Source organism: Odontesthes bonariensis, chromosome 3, assembly GCF_027942865.1.
Source record: "Odontesthes bonariensis isolate fOdoBon6 chromosome 3, fOdoBon6.hap1, whole genome shotgun sequence".
Classification (NCBI taxonomy): Eukaryota; Metazoa; Chordata; class Actinopteri; order Atheriniformes; family Atherinopsidae; genus Odontesthes; species Odontesthes bonariensis.
Window position 1 is genome coordinate 14,056,056 of NC_134508.1, and position 27,042 is coordinate 14,083,097.

At 41.5% G+C, this 27,042-nt stretch overlaps 1 protein-coding gene across 1 annotated transcript in view; it reads left to right on the forward strand.

The window, feature by feature from the left end:
- Positions 1-27,042, forward strand: part of suclg2 (succinate-CoA ligase GDP-forming subunit beta) — a 106,080-nt gene that overhangs the window by 30,429 nt on the left and 48,609 nt on the right. The window contains exons 2-5 of the mRNA XM_075460413.1: positions 1,861-2,002; positions 22,814-22,913; positions 23,978-24,068; positions 25,683-25,835. Of these exons, the coding sequence (XP_075316528.1) occupies positions 1,861-2,002; positions 22,814-22,913; positions 23,978-24,068; positions 25,683-25,835 (486 nt within the window). The remainder of the gene's footprint in view (positions 1-1,860; positions 2,003-22,813; positions 22,914-23,977; positions 24,069-25,682; positions 25,836-27,042) is intronic.

A 27,042-nucleotide genomic window follows, 5' to 3' on the forward strand; every position in this document is an offset into this window, starting at 1 on the left:
GCCTCACCTTGTTTAGTCCTGACTCTGGGCACCAGCAGGAGACCCCTTCCTGAGGTTCTCAGAGCCCGAGTTGGTTCATATGGCTCTAACATGTCAGAGATGTACTTTGGCGCTTGACCATGAAAAGACTTGTACACAAGCAGAGCGGTTTTAAAGTCTATTCTCTGAGCGACAGGAAGCCAGTGCAGAGACCTGAGCACTGGACTAATATGGTGGTATTTCCTGGTTCTAGTCAGGACTCGAGCAGCAGCGTTCTGGATGTACTGCAGCTGTCTTACAGCCCGTTTAGAGCCCAGTGAGCAGGCCGTTACAGTAGTCTAACCTGCTGGAGACAAACGCATGGATCAGTCTCTCTAAGTCTGGTTTAGACACTATTCCTTTGATTCTGGCAATGTTTTTAAGATGGTAAAAAGCTGCTGATGATACTGATTTAATGTGGCTGTTAAAGTTCAGGTCTGAGTCCAATATTACCCCGAGATTTCTAACTTGATAATTAGGTTTTAGAGAGAGAGTCTCAAGGTGACTGATAACACTTTCTCTTTGTTTCTGTGGGCCACAGACAATGATTTCAGTTTTGTCTGTTTAGCTGGAAAAAATTGTTTTGCATCCACACACTGATCTGTTCGATGCAGTGACACAATGTATCTACAGGCCCGTGTTCTCCTGCCGTCAGTGACACGTAGATCTGAGTGTCATCTGCATAGTTGTGGTAGGACACATTATAGCTATATATTAGCTGGCCTAATGGCATGTAGCATGTACATATTGAACAATAGGGGTCCCAGGATTGACCCCTGGGGAACCCCACAGGTCATAGCCATTTGGTCTGAGACACAGTTACCAATTTCAACAAAATAATAAAATTGTCACATTTTAGGTTCTGTTTACGTACTCTCCAGATATGTGGTTTTTTTTTGTGAAGTCGAGCAGACCTAACCGGGAGCTTTCTTTCAGATCTGGTGTTTTTGGTTAAGAGCTACATCACAGTTGCTGTAATGTAGCATTTTTTTGACCATGTATTACAAACAATAGTACGGCTGGACACAGTAATGATGGCACATGAAACATACTGAACATTTACACAATTTGAAAAGAAAACTTCTGCACTGCATTTTGTGTATGTTCCTCTCTTGTCCTCAAATAACAAGTCATCTTGGTCCAGCCTAACAGATGTAACAGTGGACAGCGGCGCAGATCATTTTATCTCCACTCAGTCAGAATAACATTTATCCTCCTGTTTAATTGTCAGCGGGTGAGGAAATAAAAAGGTTTGAGCATCATTTACATGCTAACCGTAACTCACCTAACGCTCCTTGTTTTCCTTTTAATTTAATGGCCTTTCTCTTCGTAATGACTCCCTTGACTCGTTTCCCGTGAAAACATTTGCATTCACGCACACGTGGCTATTTCCTCGCTTGTTCTCACACACCTGTGTGCGTTGTAGTGAAAGCTGGTGGTGAGGGATTCTCTCTCTGACACAGCATGTGTCTCTCCTTCACTTTAAAAAGCCAATTTCTTTTTAATAGCAACAACAGCTGTAGCTGACAGGGCCCGCACCTGCTGATGGCGCCAACGGCTCCTGAGCTGTGCCGCAGCTTAGGCCTGACTGCTTGTCTCATTACAGGAAAAAGAGCGTAAGATGGTCTGCAGTGGAGGAGAGAAGAAGGAAGGAGATGTTTTGGTTTTTGTTTGATGTAAAATACTTCAACAGAGAGTGCACCGGCTTAATGAGATGTTGAGTAGAAGAGGGAAATTACTAAAGATGGACGTCTTTGAAATAAGACATGTTTTTGCAATAAGTTAATTGTATGTAATTTGCAGATCCTACTCTTACCGTCTCTGTGTTGCTCCTCTCTCTAGTGCACCTGGCTGAGTCCCAGGAGATGGCTGAATTTGCAGGAGTACCAGAGCAAGAAGCTGATGCAGGAGAGTGGCGTGGCTGTCCAGCGCTTCTACGTGGCTGACACGGCTTCCGAGGCCCTGGAGGCTGCGAAGAGGCTCAGTGAGTCGTGGTCTTAAGATATTCTGGATAACCTACTGATAATGTTTTCATTAAGACCTTAACTTGGGCAAATTTGGCTGTAATACTGTACAAATATTACGTGGGGACGTGATGACTCAATGGAGAAAACATATAACCAGAGAATTAAGCAAATACGCAAATTTTTGATACTTCGGTTTTCAGACTTGCAGACACGTTTTCGGTTTGCATCAGCCGATTGCGATCCCATCCTCTGCTGTGTCGAGTTCATTTCAACTGAGCTACATAGCTAAAACATTAAAGCACAACTCTTAGGAGCTTCTTTAAAGAGTTCAACAATAAGAAATATGCATCCATCGTGGAATTCAAATGCTGAGAAGATTAAGAATGTGTATCCACATGCACATTAACACACCACGTCCTTGTAAATATGAGCCTGGGAGGTGTCAAAGAGATCAGGAAATCAGAGGGAATTTCCATCAGAAGGAAATTACTATGAGGTGGAGAACTGATGCCGGTGACTTTTGGAGGTCATTGTTAATGATTCTTTGTGTTGTCTTTTAAAGCAGCGTAAAGGTTGCCATCATATAGTTGTTTGTTACAAAAGTAGAGGTCGTTTCTGCTTTACAACTATTAAAAAGGATGCAAAACGGAACCTAATGCAAAAAGATCAGCAGGTGTTTTTTCTGGCACATTACACACTGTATAACAGACAAAGTATTAAATAATAAAACAATAGCTGCAATGCACAGTCCCCGTCTCAGCGCTTAATTACTGCCGGTCCATCGGACACCAGTGTCGTGGCATGGAGATACTCTGTAGAGGCAGCTACATTGAGTGAACCTCTCATTTAACCTCAAAGGCTTCCACATGTCACCTAAGATGCCGTAAAATCTCCAGGTACATAATTCTCCTGTCCTGTCTCCTCACCTGCACACAGAAGGGAACGTTCTCTTGATCCTTATTTTTTTTGGTCTCTCTGACCTGTATCAGGCTCATAGATATAAGGCTGTGGTCTGTTACGTGTATGCAGATCTACATTCACAGATCTAGTACCTGCACTTCAGTATGTTCCCTCTGCAGTTCAATATTGACCACAGATGTACTGCGAAATCACCCAGTTGTTTAGGATTGATAAGTTAATTCAGTTAGTTTAATGGTGGATGTCATTGTGCTGCTGCGTACATTAAAATGATAACAGTCCAGTTTTTTAGTCCTGCTGAAGGATGTGCAAATGAGTGTGGTTGATAAGGGTTGAAGTTTTATCAAGTTTAATTGTGTCTTTATCCGGTTTACTGATGTGTTTGAGCCTGTGTTTTTTTTTTTTTTTAGCATAGCGGTCATGCCTGCTCTGTTTTTCATCACGGCACTCCTCTGCGCTAATTTGTTTTGCAGCCTCTCGCATTGAGTTTCTCATGCTTTGCATGTCATCTTTTTATTTTATGTTCCTATTATTTATTTTTCAGTGCAATTTGGATGATTGCCCACAGGCCCTCACACAAAGCCGTGCAAGAAGTGCACTGAAACTATACTTGTACTACAAATCTTCAGGAATGTATTGTGTTGCCTGAACAAAGACAGTCTGTCTCCTACCTTTCCCTTGCTCTGCCTTGTTTTCACACACCAAGCTATCTAACACATACAGCATATATTCTCACATTTATATTTTATTCAGCGTCCTCTCCAAATACAGCAACGACTGTGATAGTGCATCCAGGTTGGCTTTCAGCCAGCAAAATGCCACTCTTATCAGTGTTTTGGGGCTTAAGCACCTGGGGCACTGCTTTCAGTGGCCCTGGTTATGATGCAGACCAAGATAAGCTGAATAGGAAGAAGAGGATATATATTTTCCTGACAGTACCTATATTGCTTGCTAAGGGATGAAATGGGGGCAACAGAAAACTCAGGAAAGAGGAGGTGGAAAGGAACAGACAGCTTAATGAAACCTGGGCCAGATTCTAAGGTTGAATTACTTTGCCATTCTGGATTCGCAGTTCTTTTGTTTTGTTTTTTTTTCTTTCTAAGATCATTTAGAACTAGATCACTTGACCATATTAAAGGCATAGTTTGGGGGTTTGCATTGATATTGCACCTCTAGAGTACACAAGCTTAAGTTATTGTCAAATATGCTTTTTCCAAATGGTGCCGGAAAGAGATTTATCACCGCAGTCTGTGGACCTCAGAGGATGCAATTTCATGACCCTTCTTTAACCAATATTTCAAAGTCGGTTTCATAGAACCTAGAACTTTTCCATTGTTGCACCGTTGCTTACCAGAAATAGACTTTTTAGATGGCTCGGCATCACATCTTAATTAGCAGCGGCACATTTGAGGTAACACGACCGTGGCTGCAGACTGCTGGGCTTTTGTAACTTTCCCAGCCAAATTGAAAATGCACGCCAACAATAATGTTTGCTATAATTTGTTATTTTCTTTGTAAAAGCCCTCAGTTCCTATGGAACACTTCGGAGCTGCTTTGTCTCTGATCTTCATTAGTGCACTTGGCTTGGATTGGTGTCCCTGTGCTCGTGCGGCACACTTTTGCATCTTGGCTTACAAATAAAGCGTGCAATTTAGCATCTATGGATGCTTTATCTCTTGAGCTACACACTGTCCGCAAATGGCTTTTTCTGGGGCTGTGTTGGGTCATACATAAATGTGATGGAGGGTGTAAGGAAAAGGGAGATTTATAACCTTTTTAGTTAAGATCTGTAGAACTTATAAACAGACTGAGAATGCCAAGCTTCGACTCCCAGGGCGTGAGGGGACGGCAGGGTATGGAGGAGGCAGTTCTGCATAAAGCTTTTGTTTAATGACTTTCCACTGCAGGGGACACATGGTATTGCGCTGTACAGGAGGTGTAGCTGGAGTCTGAGCTGACTAGGAGCAACTCAAACAGATTTATGTGCGGTGCTGACATCCTGCTGTGCGCCCCTGGTTCCTTGTGCACACACCAGAGTGAACTCATCAAGCATCAAAGCACAGATGAATGTCATTCATAGCTTTCCTATATGGGCACACACACACACGCGCGCGCAGACACAAGTATTCTCCACGCTTCTGCACTCACTTAACCATGAAGTGGTACAGTTGACAGTTCAATTGCTGCTATACACAAACAGTATAGAAACACTTCTCACTCCTCATCCACTGAAGAGCCCGGCCCTCGTAAAGCGGACACAGATTGACTTGTTCTAAAACTGCTGAGGACAAATAGCCAAAACATTTTCTACCTTTTTTTTTTTTATCAAAACATTAAAAAGAGGGGGGAAAAATAAATAAAAAATGTCCGACATGGACCATCGACTCCTCTTTAACTTGAATGACATGTCTTGGAGGAGTTTACATTGTGGCAGATGGGAGATGCACAAGCGGTCCGTGGCTTATGGAAAGACTGGTTTGATTTCTGTGGCGCCACACTGGGTGAATCCTGCAGGGAGTTATCAGAGAGTCTGAAGCTTTTGTAATGTGTGCTCTGCTGGGACACCGAGCCTGTGGCTCACTAACTGCTGCTGTCCATCCAAAACCAGTGACCCACATCCACCACTCACTCACAAGTTTTTAATCTTTGTGGTGTGTGTGTGTGTGTGTGTGCTCTGAGCTTTAGTCATGAGAAATAAACTTTTAGACCTTTCTTTTTTTTATTAAGCTCTCCCATTTTTGAATATTAACCATTCCTCTCCAGCTGAAAGACATTCAGGTTTTCTTGTCCTTTTGGTTATATAGGTGTGATGGAATTTTTCAGAATTTTTGTAAAATCTGCTATAATCTTGAAATCAAAAAAGGGGGGGAAACATTCAAGTAATTTTCAAGCTGGTTAAAAAGTAGAACTGCTATGTGGTGCTACACTGTGTCCCACACTGTGGTCGAATTGTAGCTGCACTTTTCCAACACTGGGTCGAAAAAGTTTCGACGCCGTCTAAAATGCAATTAGTAAAGTAGAGTCAAATTATTTTAGTATTTTAAGGCTTAAATATTCTATATAAAACCCTAATATTGAAGCAAAGAATGTTACACAATGCTGTGTACACTGAATAAACCCATTCAGTATCCAAGTTAAAAAACCTGCCAAATGTTGAGGGATTCGACAAAAGTACATCTTTCTCAGGTTTTCCTGGGGCAAAGGCATCTTCAACTTACTAAAAGTTTCCAAAGTATTTTCATTCGAATTTGAACTGATATTCTGCAGCTCTAATGGGACATCTTGTGGTTTTTCTTGTGACTCTACAGTGGACCCTTGAATTCAGGACCAGGTACAAAGACAATATATCAGCCCTGGCAAAACTGCATAGATTTTTACCTCATTTGAAAATTTTGCTGTCAGCTACATGTTTGAGGGGAAAAAAAAAAAAAAAAAAAAAAAAAAGGGACTAAGGCTTGTCTTCCTTACTGATGTATCACCCCTTGTTCTTATAATCTTCTGTGTTTTGTAACTGAGGAGAGCGCTTACTGTAGTTTTGAAAGCCAAATGTTCTCGTTCTTGTTTAATATAGGATTTCAGCTGCTGAGCAACTCTTGAGCCTTCTTTCGTATATTTTTGGCTAGACTATATGTGGCACAGCCCATAATCCATTGATGTCTCTGCCTGTCTGACAGAGAAGTCTCCAACTGAGTGGTAAAGTCACACCATTTGTCAGCCAGTCCGGTGTTGGAGTTTTTCCATCGGCTGTTACTCTTTCAAAAGATTTAAACGCACGCAAGCCTCTCTATTAAAGTCCTGAATATGAAACGGTGCAGCAGTTTCCACCCTTTGTATGTGGTGCCTTTTGTCCAAAGTACTATTATATTCAAGAAACTTGATTCAGACTGTGGTTGTCTGTGTTTTCTCACCTTTACTCTCAATAGGCAGCTGCAAGAGTAGGTTACTATGGTTACAGGGTCATCTGTAGCCATGGCATCTCTTGCAACTGTTTTTCTCAGTTTTTCAGTGAGTTCATCCAAATTGTTGGTACTTTTTTGCAATTGTTAAACTTTGAAAATGGCCTTGTGAGCACTGGGATAAACAACGTTCAAGTTTAATATTGTTTAACAATTTCATTTATCCTGATCATCTTGTGTTTTAGTACTTTTTCATTCGAATTAAGTTTACTCTGTCTTTGACCATGGTCCAATGCCCTGCAAGCTCCCACTACATAAGAATACATAATGTTTTTATGTTATTGTTAATATAGTTTAAATGTATTAGATGGCTGTTCTTTTCATCATCGTTAACGTAGCGCTCCCTTAGGGCGCGAAGATTACAGCTATTCAGTATTGGTTTCTGGCCCAGCTGAGATTTCTTAATATTTTCATGACACTGTGCACTGTAGATGTTATATTCCCCAAGCCTATCCATCCTTCTTGTCATTTTCTATCCTCTGAAAGTCTCAGCCTCTTTAGAATGATATTTATACCCAATAATTTTAAACCAGTAATGATGCGTGTTGACCTACACAAATTTTTCAGTTCTTTGTTGCTGGTAATGGCTTCATATTAGGCGCATCATTTCAACATTTCAACATTCAACAACATATTTTAATGTGCATCTTATTTATTTATTCAGCATCACTGCTTTTTCTTTTCGGGGTAGATCAACAGATAGGATTATGTGAATATTTTTGTATAGATGTTTTTATCCATTGCTAGTACCATCATTAAGGCTATTGATTTGTCCGCACGTATTGTGCAGCACATTATGCATGTGAAAAAGACAAAGCTAATGGAATTGAGCAGACACATGCAGAGTAGAGCCACAGTTGCACATACACACGAAAAAGCAAAATGAGAGCAGCAAAACAGAAGTAGAGTCTCTGAAATTAAACTAGAGGACACAGATGCACTTAACTATGTTTGCACACAACGAATCACCAAAAGAACCAAAAAAAAAAGTGTCCACCCACTTTCGAAGTCTGATTTGAATACTTTTATCTCAATTTTACCACTATATTAAAGAAACATACTAGCAGAGTAGGAATCGCATAGGAATCGTAGTAACCCCAAACCTATTCACATAACTCTAGCCGTGAGGATCCAACTTTTTTAGTCACGTTTCCATTCACCAGGAAAGTAAATCTGAAGCAGTCGTTTGAACAGATACAAAAGAGAAATGTGAATCGGATAAACTTGGAAACTGTTCATGAATTAAGTCATCTGTGTCATCAGTGTTTCTTCACTACAAGCATAATGCTTGTTAAAGCATCCTCAGACCTGGCAAAAACCTCCTCAAGCAGGTATATTTCTGCATATTATTGGACAGTTTTTCAATTTTTACTGTTTCCATTCATCTCCTTGTTAATCTTATTAACAACCTCTTAATGAAAATCAAGATAGCAATGGAAACCTAGCTACTGAGAATGAATTCAAGTTTGTGAAGCGATCACTCTCAGGACCTCACTAATGATCACAGGAACTTCAGCCATAGTGGCCTGTTGCTTATAATTTTTAAACTATTTTCATCCACTCAAACACCGATAACAACAAATAAACACTCTGCAGGGTTTTTGTTCTGTCTTTCTTGCTGTCCTTTTCCTTCATATTGTCTCATAATGTCTTCCAGCTTGTAAAACCCAACAAATTGACATATTATTGAAGGTTAAAAGCCTTATTTTCACCAATTATTGTTTTCTTTTCAATGCTCCCAGCAATGATTGTTTTTGAAAGCATCCTCTTATACCTAGAATTTATATTATTATTACACACCGGTTTTTCAACAGTTTTCTGTTTTTCGCCTTGTAGCAAGTTTGAAATGTCCTAACAGCTCCAGAAATGAACATAGATTTCATGTTTTATTTGGAAGCAGATTTGCATGGCTTTGTACATGGCTGCAAATATACATGCTCACATACCTGTGCTCTGCAACAGCCAAAGAGAATATGATTATGTAGTCCACTTTGTGTGTCGCCACGCGCTTGACAGATGCATCTGTTGGGCAAATCTTGATGGATTCTCAGTCCGAATTCTAAATCAAAACCACATTTCCTCCACTCACTTTTTGCCGCAGAGCCCTTTATGTCTGCCATACCTTCCTGCCTCCCACAGAAATCATTCATTGACAAAATGTTGATGGAGGAATTCATAGCTCCAGTCTTATCTTAACCACACGCCTGAGCCTGTGTGAATGTGAACAAAATATACCCGTGCAAATGTAAGTCTTCTATCAGATGAGATGCAGAGAATATCTTTACGGTTGTCATCTTCATGGCTTTCCTTCACAAACCGTCAACATTTTCGGAATGTTTCTATTTCTTTCCGTTTTTTGGTCATTTAGTTTTTAAAGTTGCCATGATTTTTCACAATCCCCGTTCACCTCATCTGCCCATGCTGCTGTTTTTCTTTCCCAGGACTCTCACTGCCAGAATAACAATTAACAGAGGAAGGGAACATTTTAATTTATGTCACTCTGCCATGAATATTCAGTATAAACAGTTTTTATGCATGACTGTCCAATCTCATGTGGGCTTATTAGAGGGATAGTTGATGTGATGTCGTCTTGCTGAATAATGGCAAGCTACCTTGACATTAGCAAAGTCTTTTGATGAGGCAGATGAGTTTTGTTTTTTTCTTATGTGTATATCGTCATAAACATTGTTGAAGCAACCATACTACTTGAGATGAAAACATATTCTTCATTCCTCTATGTATGGTGACTTATGTTTTCTTGAAAGAGAAGGGATCTCATAATATTGTTCTTTCAGCAGATGTGTAAATAGAAGGGGCTCATTGCTAAGGACAATATAATGACCCTTTGCCTTGTATTGTATCCTTTGGGCCTGTGGTCTACAACTTTATCTCACTACCAACCAGGAAGTAGCGTTTTTTTCAAACGTGGGTGTTTGATATGTGGAGGGATCGTGCTGTGGTGTATGGGGTGAGGAGCTCTGTCAGCTAAAGAGGGGGGCATTGCCATGGATGCATTGGAAGGTGACGAGAGAGACCTTGTGCTCTATCCAAGCGGAGACAGAGAGCCAGTGTAGTGAGTGAAGGATGGGGGTGATGTGCTCATATTTCATCCCTAGCAGCTCTGTTTTGAATGTCCTGTAGCTCATGAGGCCTTTGCTGGGGATCCCAATGAGAAGAGCATTCCAGTAGTCCTGGTTGGTGACTACTTTTGAGAGGGGAATGTCCTGGCTGGAGAAAGCAATGCTGGTTATGGAAGATGTTCAGGTTTGGCGAGGGGTGCCAACAAGAAATGCTTCAGTTTTGGAACTATTGATGTAGTTTTCTTTCATCCGCACCTTAATCTCCTCCAGACAGGCAGTCGGTGTGGAATGAGATTGGTCAAGGGGGAGCAGATGCAGTGTGAACAGAATGGGTCCAATACTTCAGTCAAAGCAACACAAACAAACTTAACGTAGCGAAAGGTCCAGTCAGATGGTTTTCTGCATCGTTTATCCTGTCTGCATCATTTGCTCTCTCGACTTGATTTCGTCATACTTGTATTTCCCATTTTCCCTTTTACTTGAAATCATCGCAGCTAGCCTCTAAAACCATCATCGCAGAGTTGGGGCCATCAAAATGTGTGGGGGATTTTTGACTCGTGAAATGTTTCATTTTGAGATACTTGGATGACGGTGTTCACACTGCATTTTGAAAGGTCTGTGGATGTTCGCACAGAATAATTCTGACACTGCTGCATCATTCAGTCTGCAGGAACCATCTGAGCAGTGAAAAGCAGGGGTGGGTGACATCTTCTATCGGGCCTCTATCTTTTCCCATGGAAACCTTGTGGCTTGGGCTTCACGTTGTTCTAGAGGTGAGGGATTTTAGGATAGTATCGTATCTTGTAGATTATCATAATTTGACACATAATCTGCTCTTCAGAGGTATTGTATGGATCAGTTAGATAAATAAATCCATAAATACGTACAGACAGTATCTACCTATTTGCCAGCCAGCCGTGTTCAAATCCTCTTGCCCTGCTTGAACTAACCAAAAGTGTGATACGTTGACACAAAACATTGAGCACTGTTAAAGATGTAACTTGTTTTATAAACGGAAGCAGAGCACACTAAGTATACTGGAAACTGGGCCAACATCCTGAATGAATCATCAAAGAGGTGGACATGCATTATAAATCACAATTTTCAGGAGAAAATCAATCTGAATATACAACGCTTTGACTAGGCCAGATCACCGGTACCTACTTTGGGCATTTGGGTGAAGATGTGATTTCCTGCACCACAGCCTCTGCTCGATGGACCGGCAGAGTCACCCACTGCCTTGGAAGGTTGTACAGAAACAGGCGGTATACCATAAACAAAGCCAAATGTTCGTTTGATGGATCTGTACCGTAGATTACCAGAAGGATGGTTCAAAAACAACAAATGTGACTCAGTCGATCAGTCTCTTGTAATTCTCTTCACTTAACAAACAGTTGCACAAACCTTTAAATTCAGCTGAATATGAAAATAATCACATGCAAAGTGTGCATTGTATTTAAAGGTAAATAATTACAGCAATGCCTTTCTGTAGTTATGTAAATGTATGAGAAGAGCAGAAACATTTTTTTAAGTAATTAACAAAACCCCAATCAGCAAAGTATACCCCTAAAGCCTGCAATCTATTCAGTGGACGTTATGTTCTTGCTGGAGTACATGAGAATGGTTTCTCGTTAGGTCTACAAGGAATTGTTAATGTTGCATAGAGATGATATAACACATACTGTACTCATGCTTTCGTTCCTAAAAAAAACAAAAAATGGATAAAAAGGAACCGCTTTCTCTGGCTGGGTGCTGAGAAGCATTTACACCTCTGACTGGGCCTGATGCTGCCCAGAGTACAATATGCTCATTTACCCGCCGCTCTGCATAACCTGTGCCATCTGTCGTGAAAATGTACTCCCCAACACAGGCGTCACAAAAAGCAGTTATGAGGTTTTATCCATCTGCGACATATTCAGCAGTTCAGCTACACCCACTCTTTTCTCTGAGCAACTCAGTGTCCAGAGGGTACAAGGTGTCGATTAAGTGCTCATAGACGTAGCCAAAGTAAAGAAGGCTGAAACATGATCATAACTCAACAGGATTCGGAAGCTTAAGGATCGGATTGGGCCAAGAAATGGCTGAAGACAGATTTTCAAAGGTTTTAAGGAATGATAATAGGGCTAAGATGGAACTAATCGGTGGCACAACTTGTGTTGTGAGGCCTCAGCAAAGTGGACACGGGCTTAATGTTTGGGCTGATATTGTTTGATAATTACGCATTAATTTATGCAGCTTTTGGTTGCTTTATTATAAAATGTACAGTGTATTAAACCTTCAAAATGTCTGATTAGTTGATTGATGAAGTACCTCTGTGGCACATTAGCATCACCCATGGCTCAGTTCTTATGTAATAGTGTCCCAACACCTACTGAATTAATGATTTTATTTCCATAAAACTAATGCTTAAATGAGCAGTGCATTTTTAAGAAGTAATATCTAGTTGTTGTTTTTTTTCCCTCCTTATTGTTTGACTGTGTTTTGCTATTATCTTCAGTTCCAGTTTTATCCTCTGTGGATTTTCATACCAGCGTCGTATAAAACCCAGCTCCTTTGACATCAAATTGTGTTTTGCTCTTTTTGTCTGATACCGATCTCTTCGCATCAACTACAAATGCGTGGACACATCTAGCAGGAGAGAACAGTATGATGAAAGAGAAAAATATGACAGCACAGCAGAAGTGTCCACATTACGTGCACGTGTGGCCGGCTTCCTTTTCATCAGGGGACAAACAAATATATCTTACTGTCAAACACGTTTAAAGCACGAAACATTGCCCAGCTTCTTCGCTGTGAATCCTCCCCCATCTCATTCACGATGTCCCCACTGGAGCTGCCTCGTGCACTTCAACATTTCAAGCGCCTTTTAAGACCACTTTCATCTTTCTCCTTCAGAAAATGAGACCGAGTCTCTGGTGAAAAGGGCCGACAGTAGTAGTTAGGGTTGAGTAGTGTTAGCTGAACGACGGCCTTTTCACTTCTGTCCCTGTTTGAAGTAGCGCAAGCTAATACGACTCTCCCAGAAGTTAGTTTGCTTACGAATGTACACCAGCTGGGGCCCGTAGCTGTTCTTCCTCTCATTGGTCTATTGGACAAAGGACTATCAACAAGCTTCTCATCTATAGAGGAAACTGATCGTACATCGGGCTCTTGAGCTTCAAAGGATTATGCAGCAGTAGTCTTTTAAGAGAGATTGCTCTTGTATTGTGGCCGTTTTTTCAGTCTTGCTGTCGGCCATTTAATTTGAAATCAAGGTGGTTATTGTTGTCTATTGTTTCCACTAAAAAAAACTGTGGTCTCTTGGCAATGATACCGTCAATGATGAGAGAAAGTCTTTTATAGCTGTTCATTTCAACGTAAAAGTCAAACAGAAACAATGTTCAGCACTATGTTTCAGACCCCGCTTGAAAAAGGCTTAATCTTAAACTCTGAAGTTTGTGTTTGCTGAACGTAATCGTAGCATATGCGATTGAATTGTTTGCCCCAATGTTTTTCTTTTTTTTGGAATATATGAAGCCAGTGTGTGCCTTTTCTTTTATAAATTAATTTGAAAAAAATTGTAATACCATTAACCATCCCACTGACGCTTATGCGCCCCAACTTTGGAACAGTTATTATTTTAATAACTTCTTCTTAAATGGGTTGAGATTAATTTACATATCTATTATCTGGTAATTTAAAGTCAAAGCAATGTTGCTGTTTCTTATTGCTCTTACCCGCACATTCTTCTCTTTTCTTTCTCCTTTGCTTTAGTCCCACTCCTTGTAACCCCTTCATGTCTTCTTCGCTAACTCTTTTGCTTGTTGTTGATTTGCCTTTTCCCTGTCGTTATCCCTTTATTTCAATCTCTTGTAGTTTTAGTCTGCTTTGGCGACTGTGTACTGCAACTTGCCTATCTTTGTCCGTATCGCTCAATACGCTTCAGTTTGTGTCCGAGTCTCATTCAAGAAAAAATAATGGGCTCATTTGCAATTGCGATCAGTGCAGGAGACGAACAAAAAAAAGTCTGGGGTTTAGGGTGTAGTGAGCCCCATTCATCTTTGCCTCACCTCCCCATTCCCTGCAAGGCTTCTGCTGATAGACGGAAGAGCTCTCATCCCTCCATAGGGCTGACCTGTCACAAAGGAAGACAGATGTTAGCCTGCAGTTTTTCTGCCCGCTCTACCTGCCAAGATAACACGCATGGCACACAGTTTGGAAAGAAGCAGGGAGCGGCTGGTGAGAAACAAAAGGTTATTAGCTCAGGCTCTGTGCCCTGCTGTCAGGCGGGTAAAACTGAATTCCCTCGCAGGCTGCGTAGCTACAAAAACGCACACATGTAGACTTTTTGGAGAATCTGCAAACACAACATGAGAGATCAAACACAGACAAGCAGCCTACCCATACACGCATTACACTGACCTCTCCGCGGGCCTCTTGTTATCCCTTGCATTAGCAGGCTCTTAGGCCTTTAGTGTTGGTAGGAGAAGGCAATGCATCTGAAATTGTCTTAACAGCTGTAAATAGGCTTTGCAGGGTAAAGCGACCTGTCTCTCAAAGAGCTGATTTCTGTAAGCAGCTTAGTGTTTCCACCTCCTCATTACACACCCTAACCTATTCATGTTGTGGGTGAGACATGGAATTATTCTTCACACATCCCCTCCATCGTATTAGGATGGGGCTAATGCGCCTGTAGAAGTTTGTTGTTGGGGGTTCGACTCCCAAAACAAATGATACGTAATTGTTCTGCTGTGTTGGTGTTGAGGGTTAAGTTGGGGAATATGTAGAAAAAACAGAAATGGAATGAAATGTCCAAGCACCTTGAGCTTTGTTGCTCCAACCATTAGGCATGCTTCATTACTCATCCATGGAAACTGCATTGTGAGTAGTCCTTCTGCCCTTTGATGCATCAGCAGAATGTTGCAGCAGCTGTTGGTACTTTTTTGATAGTTTCTTTTTTTCCCCCACTGTTGTTCATGCTGAACTGATGAAAACTGATCAGACAATAATGAGAGCCAAGTATCTCATTTTGTCTGGGTATATGTGAAGGTTTTGTCTATGAATAGACTGAGTATTAGGCTATTCCATTTAACTGTCTCACGTTGTGGCCTGATAGACTCATATGCCTTCGCACAGGCAGATATCCCTGTGTCCATTTAGCACCCACTGCACCATTATCAGTACAGTCACACCTTTGTTTGCAATGCTATGACAAACTTTCCGTCATGGGTTTGAACTGCACCTCTCTGTCTGAGACCCGGGCCGTCTCAGGCTGTCATTAGAGGTGCTTTCTTTGTGTGAAAGCCTGGTGGACGTCTCCTCTAATGAGGACTCAGCTGTCAAGCAAGCAGTGAGTGAAGACGGTGTTACATAGAGGTGCCGCTGTCGGTTTCGGACACTGATATTCTCTTCCTTGTGTAGCACCAAGATGGGATCATTACTTGTACATGAAGACAGACACAAGGACATTGAGTTTAACTAGGCAAGACGGCGTGATGGTTATGATTTATTTAGTTCCAGCAAGAGCTAAATTGTTGTTTTTGTTTTGTGCCCAAATCAGTTTTTTAGTCTCTTGTTTTACCTTTGCTTAAGATCTGACTGACATGTCGGTAGCAAGAAGGCTATACAGAGTGTGGTTAGGATCTATCAGTGTTTGCTGTTTTTGTTTTTTTTAACCTCAACTGAACAGGCAACAGCAGTAAGTATTGCTTCAAGAATTTCAAGGCCGTCATACACTATATTGCCAAAAGTATTCACTCACCCATCCAAATAATTAAATATGCGTGTTCCAGTCCCTTCCATGGCCACAGGTGTATAAATTCAAGCACCTAGGCATGCAGACTGCTGAAAAAATGGCTCGTTCTCAGGGGCTCAGTGGATTCCAGCGTGGTACCGTGATAGGATGCCACCTGTGCAACAAGTCCAGTCGTGAAATTTCCTCGCTACTAAATATTGCGCAGTCAACTGTCAGTGGTATTATAACAAAGTAGAAGCGATTGGGAACGACAACAACTCAGCCACGAAGTGGTAGGCCACGTAAAATGGCGGGGTCAGGGAGGAGGGGAAGGTGAGGGGTTATTTTTCAGGAGCTGGGCTTGGCCCCTTAGTTCCAGTGAAAGGAACTCTGTATGCTTCAGTATACCAAGAGATTTTGGACAATTTCATGCTCCCTAACTTTGTGGAAACAGTTTGGGGATGGCCCCTTCCTGTTCCAACATGACTGCGCACCAGTACACAAAGCAAGGTCCATAAAGACATGGATGAACGAGTTTGGTGTGGAAGAACTTGACTGGCCTAAACAGAGTCCTGATCTCAACCCGATAGAACACCTTTGGGATGAATCAGAGTGGAGACTGTGAGCCAGGCCTACTCGTCCAACATCAGCCTCTGACCTCACAAATGTGCTTCTTGAAGAATGGTCAAAACCTCCCATAAACGCACTCCTAAACCTTGTGGAAAGCTTTCCCAGAAGAGTTGAAGCTGTTATAGCTGCAAAGGGTGGGCCGGCGTCATGTTAAACCCTATGGATGAAGAATGGGATGTCACTTAAATTCCTATGCGTGTAAAGGCAGATGAGCGAATACTTTTAGCAATATAGTGTATGTCAAGGTAGAAGCAAAACTTGTGTTTTCCTGACTTTTCTTTTAGTTCCCTTGCAATCACTGTATGAATCGAGAAGCACCGTCTATCTGACCTTTTCGCTGTCTGGTAGAATTGGAAAAGGTAAAGGTTTACAGAAACTCAAATTGTCTAAGATAATATCAGCTTTACATCTCTAGTTAAATTAAATGATCACACAAGCAGCAGCGTTATTATTAAGCATGACCTGTGCTGTGTACTGGCTCTAACTGTGCTTAAGTGTAATTAAAACAGGATGTGTTGGCAAAGTGATTGCACTGATTATTTTACTAAAGTAAGTTTTGACCCAATTTGACCCTCTTAAACAGAAATGGAGAATGGGGGGGGGGGGGGGGGGGGCGCATATTCAATTTTCTGCCGATATGATTAGCAGAGCTCTCTTTTTTTAAACCATCATCACACTGCGTTGCTTAAGGTACTTTTTGCCGCGGTAGGTTATAGTTGTGAAAGAAAAAGCAATCCCTCTTCCAGATTTAAGGTTTTACAAATTAGGACATAATTAAAAACTCATCTGGACGTTACAGTTTTGAAATCTGGTAAATACATCTGAAGATGAACAACAATATGTGACATATGACAGCATGTCATTATTTAGTGAACAAAAACTGAGCCAAATGCAGAAGCAGGGAGAGAAAAACTCAGTACAACCTTTGACTCAACAGCTTGTAGAACCACCGTCGGCAGCAACGGTGTATTCATTTTTTTACATTGGCTGTATCGGTTTCCCACATCAGTCCCTGAGCTGAAGCTGAGCTTCTTGACAACATTGCAGCTGATCATTTAGGTTTACGGACATTTGTTTATGAAGGTTCCACTGCATCATTTTAATTGAGGCGAGTTCTACACTTTGACTGGGCCGATGCAACACCTTGATTCTTTTCAGTTTTATTTAGTTTTATTCAGCCATTCTTATGTAGATTTGCTGGCCTGATTGGAATCATTGTCCTGTTGCACGACCCAGATTCAGCCAAGCTTTAGTTATCAGACTGGTGGCCTCACGTTTGACTCTGGAAGGCTTAATATACACAGGAGTTCATGGTCGGCTTGCTGACTTCCAGATGCTGAGGTCCTGTTGGTGAAAATCATTTGCAGGTACTGATATGTTTGGTTTCAATAAGTCGTGGTGCTTTACATTGTGAGCACTTTGGTGGTGATGGTTTAACATCTCCGCTTTAGTCTCAGTTGTCCAAAGGGCCTTGTTTCAGAAGTCTTGTGGTTCAGATGCAACTTTTCTAAGCATTGCACGGTCTGACCTTGGTGGGAAGTCCACTTCTGGAAAGATTGCCTGCTGTCTTGAATATTTTCCACTTGTGCAAAAATCATTCTCGCTGTAATGTTGGATCGGAAATGGCCTGTTAACCCTTCCCAGATTGATGGGCAGCAAAAGTTGTTTCTTGAAGATCATTACTGATGTCTTTTCTCCAAGGCACTGTTTTAAAACACACCTGAATGCTACAGACCAACAAACTGCCAAAACTTGACTCTGATTGCGGAGCACTCCTCTGTGAGGAGATGGGATTGATTAATCCAAACGGTTCAGCAGGTGTCAGTCTTTTCTTATTTTTTTTTTTTTGAGGCCAGGTCAAAAGCCATGAGCTTCGATTCAAGTGTTATCAGCTCGGATGCATTTCACACACAGGACAGCAAGGAAAGAGGATGTTTCCTTTAGGGCCTCATCTCTGCTAAATGACAGGTTTGCATTCAATCTTAAAGCAATGAATGCATGAGTGGTTACTATACCATATAAAATATATATAAACTGATGTGATGTCACAACATTCATTTCTTCCTAGAATTGTGTTAACTTTGCATCAGGATTTTGTATTGATGATGTGAGAGAGTCGAGACTGTTGCAGACATTTTTCTTCAGCAGATCCCAAAGATTCTCAATTGGATTAAAGTCTGGATCGGCGATGTCTCACCCTCCTTTTAAGTCGATCAACATATCACAAGCATTTGATTAGCTGCACTTGCCAGCTATTTACCCTTTTAATCCAAATGGAAGCATCAAGGATGGACTTTTAAAATCCATTTTTCTTTGTGTGGTAACACAGTGAAAATAAATGATGGGGCCAGCATAGTTACACCCACACCACTTGTGTTGACTGTTTAGTAAAATATATTTCCAAACATTTTTTTTTTTTTTTTTTACCTTAAGACAAATTTTTACATTTTTGACAGCAATCCACTATATCCTGATTCATCAGCAGGTTTACTGTCATGATGGGCACAGATGCTGAGGGTTGAAAGTTGCCTTTTCTTTCCACCGGTGTAAATGGCATTTATCCACACGAAGGCTCACATTCTCTGTGTGTGTTTGTTTTCCCCTTTTCTCCCAAGAGTTTGATTAGTCTTGCCCATTTATCCACCACATTACTTTAATTATGGCACACATGGATGCTGTGAGACACCCACCCTGATCTTTTTCTCTCTCCTTGCAGATGGTAGCCTCATCTTTCTCTCTGTGGACTGGCGAGTAGCCTACATTTGTCCCTTACCAGCCAGCAATCCCCCTCGTGGCACAGCCTCGCAGGCTTAATTAAATGTCGGACCAAAGCTAACTGTGCTGCCGGCCTCCCCCGAGCTACATGGAAAGGGAGAAGTTAGGGGGGGGTTTAGTTCTTTGAACAGTGGGATGAATGAACGGGGAGAAAGAAAGACTTATTGTAGAAGTTACATCCTCTTTGCCAGCTGCTGTCACAGGCGAGCAGACTGCGAGTTGATTTGCACTCATTACTGGGAAATGAGTAAGGCCTGAGGATGATGACCGCATTACTCAGAATGCATGCGATGTGATTGGAGATGTTGTGCGATGTTTAATCTCTTCCTCTGTGTCCCCAAGAAATAGAAAATAAATGGATCTGAAAATCTCGTTCTACATCTTCACAGTTGGCCATGTGTGATCCGAATGGAAGTGGAGAACTGATTATGCAACAATGTTTTCCTGCCCCCAAGAAAAGGGCTCTCATTCAGTGGATAACCGGGCCATTTTCTGCTGGAGATATTAGGAATAACTGTGGCAGCATCAAGTAAAGAAAGGATTGGTGTATCCGGGGCATCTTTGCTGTGTCCTCTCAGAAATTAAAATATACATTCAAGAAGGCATCTCGGACAGAATGTACGATATATTGCCGTCTTGTGGAACATCCATGTGCTTCACCCCTCCCTGACCTCATAGTTTACAGGTTCAATATTGCGTTTTTCCACCGCATAAACACCCTGAGCTCGCTGGTGTCTTTACTTATTAAATTCAGACATGTGACCTTCTCTCGTCTTGTACCCCACGATGTCTGGGTCGAACATAAAAAGCCGGCCTTGTTTCTGATTTTACATACTGCCTGCGCTTTTCCAGCAGCTCCTCCCTCTGCTCCACGCTCATTATGGACCAACCTTTGCCTTAGCGTTAGAGGCCATATCATGTCTATCATACGACCAGATAATGGTCGCCTTGCTCTTTACCATGCACCGTGTTCACTGTGATCTTTGAGGACATCATTATCCTTTCTATGCTCAAAGTGGTGTTTCAGTCCTAACTAGAAGATTTCTTTCAGGTGTGTGTTGAAGAAATTGTGTGCACATTTGATCACTCGATGTCTGTTTCTTCTCTTCTTAAGTTTCCCCTAAGTATCCCCAGTCTTCTCTTCCAGTACCCACTTATAATTGATATTGCTACAATATCTTGTTGTAAGACAAGTAATAAGCAGGTTTGCCATCAAATAATACTACAGCAGGAAAGAACACCTGCTTTGTTCTCACCCCATTACCTCCCTTAACACATTATATGCCTTTTTAATATTTTCAATTTGACTTTGCTTTAAAACCTAATCTTTTTTTTAAATTTTTTAATGTTTTTGTCAGTGTGTCAAATGTTTTACTTTCTTCACTTCTCAACAATGCAGTCTCCCTGTTGGGCCGTAGCTTTGTTCTGCCACTTGCTTCTTCTTCTTCTTTTTTTTTAAAGCAGAAGTCATTTCCTCTGTGCTGTCCTTTTCTACAGCACATGCCCGCAGGACACTCTTTCTCATCTTACTTTGAACTTGTTAATTTTGCACAGCAGCAGTTTTTAACCAACATATTTATTCATTTATAACTCCTCTCGAAGCCTTTTGCATACGAGGATACCTCCATGCTCTCATTTTCTCTTTTTCTCCCGTCAGCCCTAAACCACCCCACACAACTCGGGCCTCCCTAATGCAGTGTTTGTTTAATCCCTGTCGCAGTGTCGGAGGCTATTTTCTCTGGTTTCTTTTGACTTTACATTAACATTGAGCACAGACAGCATTTTTTTTTTAGGCTCTCTTTTCTCAGCAGCTCTTAGACAGTCTTCGCCAGACACCCCCCCACAAAGTCAATGGAGGTGTTTGTCCTTAGCAACAAGGTCAAGGAGTCTTTATGACCAACACAGGACATCCCCTTCGACTCTCCACTCCACCCCCTTCCCACCCTGATGGCAGTAACCTGTCAATGGTTGAACTCCCCCTTTGAGATAATCATTACCTAGTCAGAGACCATCTTTCATCAAGTGTCCTCGCTCCATTCGAATAAGAGATTGTGGGCAGGATGCTGAATAGACAGCTGAGGGGCCTCCTCCTGATGTGTGAATTTTTGCACAGTGCCACTGACAGCAGAGAGGATGCAGCCTGGTTGTATAATTGGGCCAAAGTCACGGGAAAGCTTCAAACAGTTGAGCAGTTGCTTATTTTTCTGCTTTCTCTGGCATTGTTCTGAAATACTAGTTCTAAGGAAACACACCAAAGTAACGGTTTGGGTGGGTATTTTATGTACCGTAGATGCTGTGTTTAGTCCTACAAGTGGCTTCAGGTCCATACTGAAATATCTCTGTGTATTGGGTGATTAGCCTGAAGTTTTTTAGGTGTTATCTCGAGAATCTAAAGCCTTCAGACTCTGACTTTTCCTCTTTTTCCTCTTGTCGTGCCACAAATGGCAAAAAGATTTGCCACCCACATTTAGGGTTGCAATGTTACCACGACTCTTTGTTTTTGAGATTTTCTTTTAATGTTGGTTTCAGTGTTGTACAAACTGTACTCCAAAAGACTTGAGTCAATCCTCAATTCTTTGTGTTGCCAAGAAAATTAGTAATAGGTGCAGTGATTTATCAAAACAAATAAAACAACATTTTATTGATACACATGCAAGCTTAAATGGAAACAAAGTATATAGGGCAGAAATATAGTTTTCACAATTCTAAGGAGCTTGAAAGTCAATATTTGTTATGACCGCCTTTATTTTTCAGCACAGCCTTAAATGAGCTTTCATGTGATTTCTTTAAATACTTTTCAGGAATAGTTCTCCAGGCTGCTTGAAGGAATTTCCAAAGCTATATTTTGGATATTGGCTGTCTTTTTCTTCCGTTCTCTGTTAAGATGATCCCACACTGCTTCAGTAATGTTGAGGTCGGGGCTCTGGGGAGGATTCATTCCTCCATTAGACCTGCTGCCACTGATTTTTCAGTCCATTTCTTGTGTCATTTGGCATACCTCAGCCTTTTCATCCCTATTTCCCTTCCTTAAAAATGCCCTGCCATTTCTTTTTCACTTTTTAAAAATCATTTTTAAGGACACACTGCACAACATGCAGATATGCCTGGCAAAAGTACTATTTTGTGCCCATCAAACCATGTTATCTTTGTCATTTTTTGAAGATGCAACTAAAGAAATTGGTACAAAGTGTGTCTTTGCGACAAGATGCCAGTAACAAAGTGCCTAAGGATATGGTTGGAAGTTGGTTCTTTGTTAAATTGTCTAAGTGTAAACTCATCACTGGTGCCTCCCTTGAGTTAGGTGTCTTTAAGTGGCTTAACACACAGCAAAACACAAGGACTTGACTGAGAATGAGATAAAAAGCAGCCAGTGTCCAAAGGCAAACTTTGAAAGACCTCCAGAAAGCCGGCGGAACTATTTCTCAAGACCACTTAAAAGATTGAAGGGTCAATTAAGATTTTTTTTGGACAATTCTGTAGATAAAGCAATCCCTGTGTTACACAGTGTTTGTACTCATAAGAACTGTGCTCGGTCTTCAGTGGAGTGTAAACTTTATATTCAGACATATTTCATTTTTTTTATCACACTCTCCCATTTGTTTTCCTCTTTATTTCTGCCTTCAATCACATGGACAAATAAGTGTCAGACTCACGGGGGCATTTGAGGTACTGAGCCTATTTCTTACCGTAAGTGATCTGCCTAACTTTCCCAGACTTTCTATACCTTGATTTTGCTTTCTTTCTTATGCTTTTCAGATGCCAAAGAAATCGTGCTGAAAGCTCAGATTCTGGCCGGTGGCAGAGGCAAGGGTGTGTTTGACAGTGGCCTTAAAGGTGGAGTGCACTTAACTAAGGAGTAAGTGTTCCCCTATGTGCATTTCAAAAATACCGTGGGAGGATATATTCGAGGTATTTTCCCCAGTGACAGCGGCTTTTACAGCGAGGAGGCTCAAAGTGCTCTCTGAAGACGCCCCCCAAGCACAAAGACACAGTCGGGGTTTCTTCTGCAGCAAATAAATGTTTTTTTTTTACCTCCTTCCAGCGTCTCATTTTTGTTCCGCTACTCCTAATTAAATATTTTAAAGGGGATTTAAAGGTTAACCGTCACACTGTGCACCACTTACTGTTTCTTTTTTTTTTTTTTTTTCCCTCTCAGGTTGATTGTTTTGTGCTACTGCTGAGGCTAATTTAGTTTCAAACGGTGGTGGATGCATTCCTCCGATGAGGGATTGCTTCGAAAACCTTTTGAAGTTTCCAAAATACTAAACAACATCTTTAAAGGGCCCTTTTTTTTTCTTTTTTTTTTTTCTTTTTTTTTTATATAGACACCCCACTTTCCTACACTAGGTTTCCATGTACTGAAAAAGCACGGCCTCTCTAGTAAATGTACCTTCCACTTGCTTTAAAGGCAAAATAACGGTGATTCACGAGAACTGTCACAGACATGCATCCGCATTACCTTATCTCTGGGTTTGGAGCGGCCGGAAACTTTTTCAAAGTGAGATACAGTGAAGTTCATCGTCCCCAGACAGTGACATGAGTGCACAGTTCACCTCCCTCTCATCTATCAAAGGATGAGTGCAACCCCCAGCTTCATTTGTATTCTCTGGCAAAACCAGAGCAAGCTAACAGAAGTAACTCCGGCATACAGGTTGAGCAGAGAGAAGAGGTAGAGGTTCATTCACAGTGATGTGTATCAAAGTGTCTCCAAAGACTGCCTGTTGTCAGAATATGTTACAGTAATACTCATAAAGGGGTGAGGCTGATAAACAAAGCTATCGAGAAGAGATAGAGTACTTACTCATCCATAGATCTACTTGCTCGTCATACCTTCAGTTTTGTAAGTGGAAGTTGGTTTTTTTATGGCTTTTTGAACTAAAAATAAATCACAAAGTTGACATTTAACTTCTCCCCTTTTAGCCCCGCAGTGGTTGCTGAGCTGGCTAATAAGATGCTCGGTTATAACCTGACTACCAAGCAGACGCCCAAAGATGGAGTGAAAGTTAAAATGGTGAGCTGGGGAAAAAGAAAAGCTACTTTCCTCCGACTTCGTGTTTTGATGGTGCTTTATTTCTTCTTTTTCTGACCTCATTTCGAGGCACTGCGAGTCCAGCAGTGCTGCTTTGTAAAATGAATGTCTGTGACGGCAGTCTGGCTTATGGCTTCTTGTTTTTATGCTGCACTTAAATAGTGGCTGTCCGCTGTTGTTAACTGTGTGTTCGCGCTGGCTGGTGTCATGGCTCATTGCATAAATTGAGCCAGGCCCAGTGTGAATTTAAAGTGCTTGGTAAACAACTGTTTCTATGTGACACTAACAAGCAGGAATGTTATTTCCTCCGCTCGCATGCTGCATGCAGTACCTCCTCCTCGAAACGGACGTTTCCAGGTGATGAAAGGCGTCTCAGTCTGTGGCTTGTGTGTGGCTCCTGTTCTCCTCTTCTTCACCTTTCTTCATCTGTTTACCCTTGCTACCCCCCACCTCTGTCCAACTCCTGCCCCCCGTTCCTGCTGCAGAGTTTGGTAGAATTAAGTGAGTCTCAGCAATAGTGAAAGTCATTCAAAGAAGCTTACTTTTAACTCTATGCCTAAAATGCGGAGGGGATGGGCAAACGAGCAACAAAATAACGTGGGTAAAGCTTTAGTTGAGAGAGAGAAGAGACTTTCCTTTCAACTGGACAACGATAAGATAACGTAAAAATTTCCACATGTTGTAGAAAGTAGACCTGACAAGAGCAGCTATTAACTGACATGATTGATTGAGGACAATGTCAGTGCATCCATGATCTATGTGCTTCAAACGATACCGGAGTTTCGTAGTTTTGCTCACTCCACGAAGCGCACAGCCACCCTCGGTGCTGCTCCTCAGTGCCGGTAACACCACAGAGAATAGCCAGCATCTCTACATGTGAACGGGTGTGCTGCCATGACAAGAGGAGACGGTGAGCGTGGGAGATGAAGAACCCGACTGGAGGAGACAAAACTGCGCTTCAGGGGGTGGGGAGAAAATGTTAAGCTGGAGAAAAACAAACTGAAAGCAGATGAAAGGGAACTTAAAAGAATGTTTGAGTGACTGGAGAAAACAAAATTTGGACAGGAAAGTGCAGGCGCTGTCTTTTAACGCGGAGGATAGTGACAGCTGTCCATCCTCGTTTGCTGGGCAGTGGATGGAAGCTGGGCTGTAGGGCCGTGCATGCTCAAACAAATCTGTTGCCCCTTAACTACCACAGAACTGTTAGACTCCCGTCACCTGTTTTTCTCTTCCAAAAGAACTTCCTGCCTGCTTCCTCTTTTTGCCCTCTGTCTGACTGAGCGCATAGTTCCTTTCCATTTGCCTCCATTTGTTTATTCTCTTCACTACATGCAAGGTTTTACTCACATTCTGCATAGATTCAGTCAGCCTGTGGAATCTGCTTATTTCCTTCTATGTCTTTTCTGTTCTACAGATTTTGAATGTAAATGAGAACATTTTAGGATCTAAAGGCTTGCTAAATACAAAGAGAATTTTATTTGAAAATTGCACCCAACGACAGCTTTTAATCATCGTATCTCTGATCATTAAGTCAGGCCGGTCTCAGAACTGTCTTCTACCATTCCGCCCTTCTTTCTCCTTCTATGTCATGTCAAGGTGATGGTTGCTGAGGCCCTGGACATAAGCAGAGAGACTTATTTTGCCATCCTAATGGATCGCTCCTGTAATGGTCCCGTCATGGTGGGAAGCCCCCAGGGAGGAATGGATATTGAGGAAGTGGCTGCCAGCACCCCAGAACTCATCTTTAAGGTAAATGATTTCTAGCTCCTACTCGTCACTAAAATATTAAATGATTAGCAGAAGATTTACTGATGGAACATTTTTGAATAACTTGAAATGGGTGTCTTTAATATAAAGTTGAAAATTTCTCACCATCATTTCTTAAAGAGCTTTTTTCGGAGTTCAGTTTATATATTTTAGATTTGGCTGCAAATTCTGCCAAGTTTTCAATAGGCTCTACAGATGGAAGCAGTGCTGTGTTTGCATCCAGCTACATTTGTGGTCCGGCCTGCATATGCACATCAGACTCTGAGCACATGTACTCCAACACATTGGAGCTTAATATGAACAAACAACGAAGCTTTGTGCTTAAAGAGATTAATCTTTTTCTCATCCCTCTAAACGCACTTGTCTACAACGGCACAGGAAAACAGTTCCGTGCTAATGCATTGCAGCAAAGACTTTCCAAAATTTTCCATTTAGATCAATATTCACCTGAAATCAGTACTTTTGGAAGTTTCTCCCACTCATCCTTGTAGCGTTCAGCCTACACAGGGCTGGATGGGAGCATCAGTTTACAGTAGGCATGGGCCTTCTGTAAACTGCTTCTGATTCTAACGGTAGGATAACTTCAGGCATAGATATCACAGATTTATGGGGTGGAGGTCTTGCAGATGGAGGTTTAAAACATCAGATTTTTATTGTTACTTCATTGTTGATACACACATACATATAAGAGGAGAGTGATAGGGCACCAGTGTGTTAACTTCACACACACACACACACACACACACACACACACACACACACACACACACACACACACACACATACACACACGGTTGTTTTGAAAAAAATAGTGATTTTGAGTGTAGAAAGTGTAGAAGCTAAAACTATAGAAGGTAAAAGCTGGATTTACTTGTGGTGTTATAGCAAAGATTCTAACATCTTAAACAATCAGCACTTCTCTACAATTCTCTCTGTCACCTAAAGTGATAAAAGTAACTCCCTGCTATTAGTTACTTAATAGATAATCTGCCTCGGTGGCAAGGCTAGTCGGCTATTTAATTCACTGCTACTAAGGAAATCCCCTCATAGCTGGTTGCAAATGTTCTTTTACGACAGCATTACTTTAACTCTGGCAGAGTGGTGAGAGGCGTTCCCGTACATTTGAAATCTTATTTGAGAGATCTCAGGCCGACACTCTTTATAAGCACATCTTGTGTGTTTAATTACC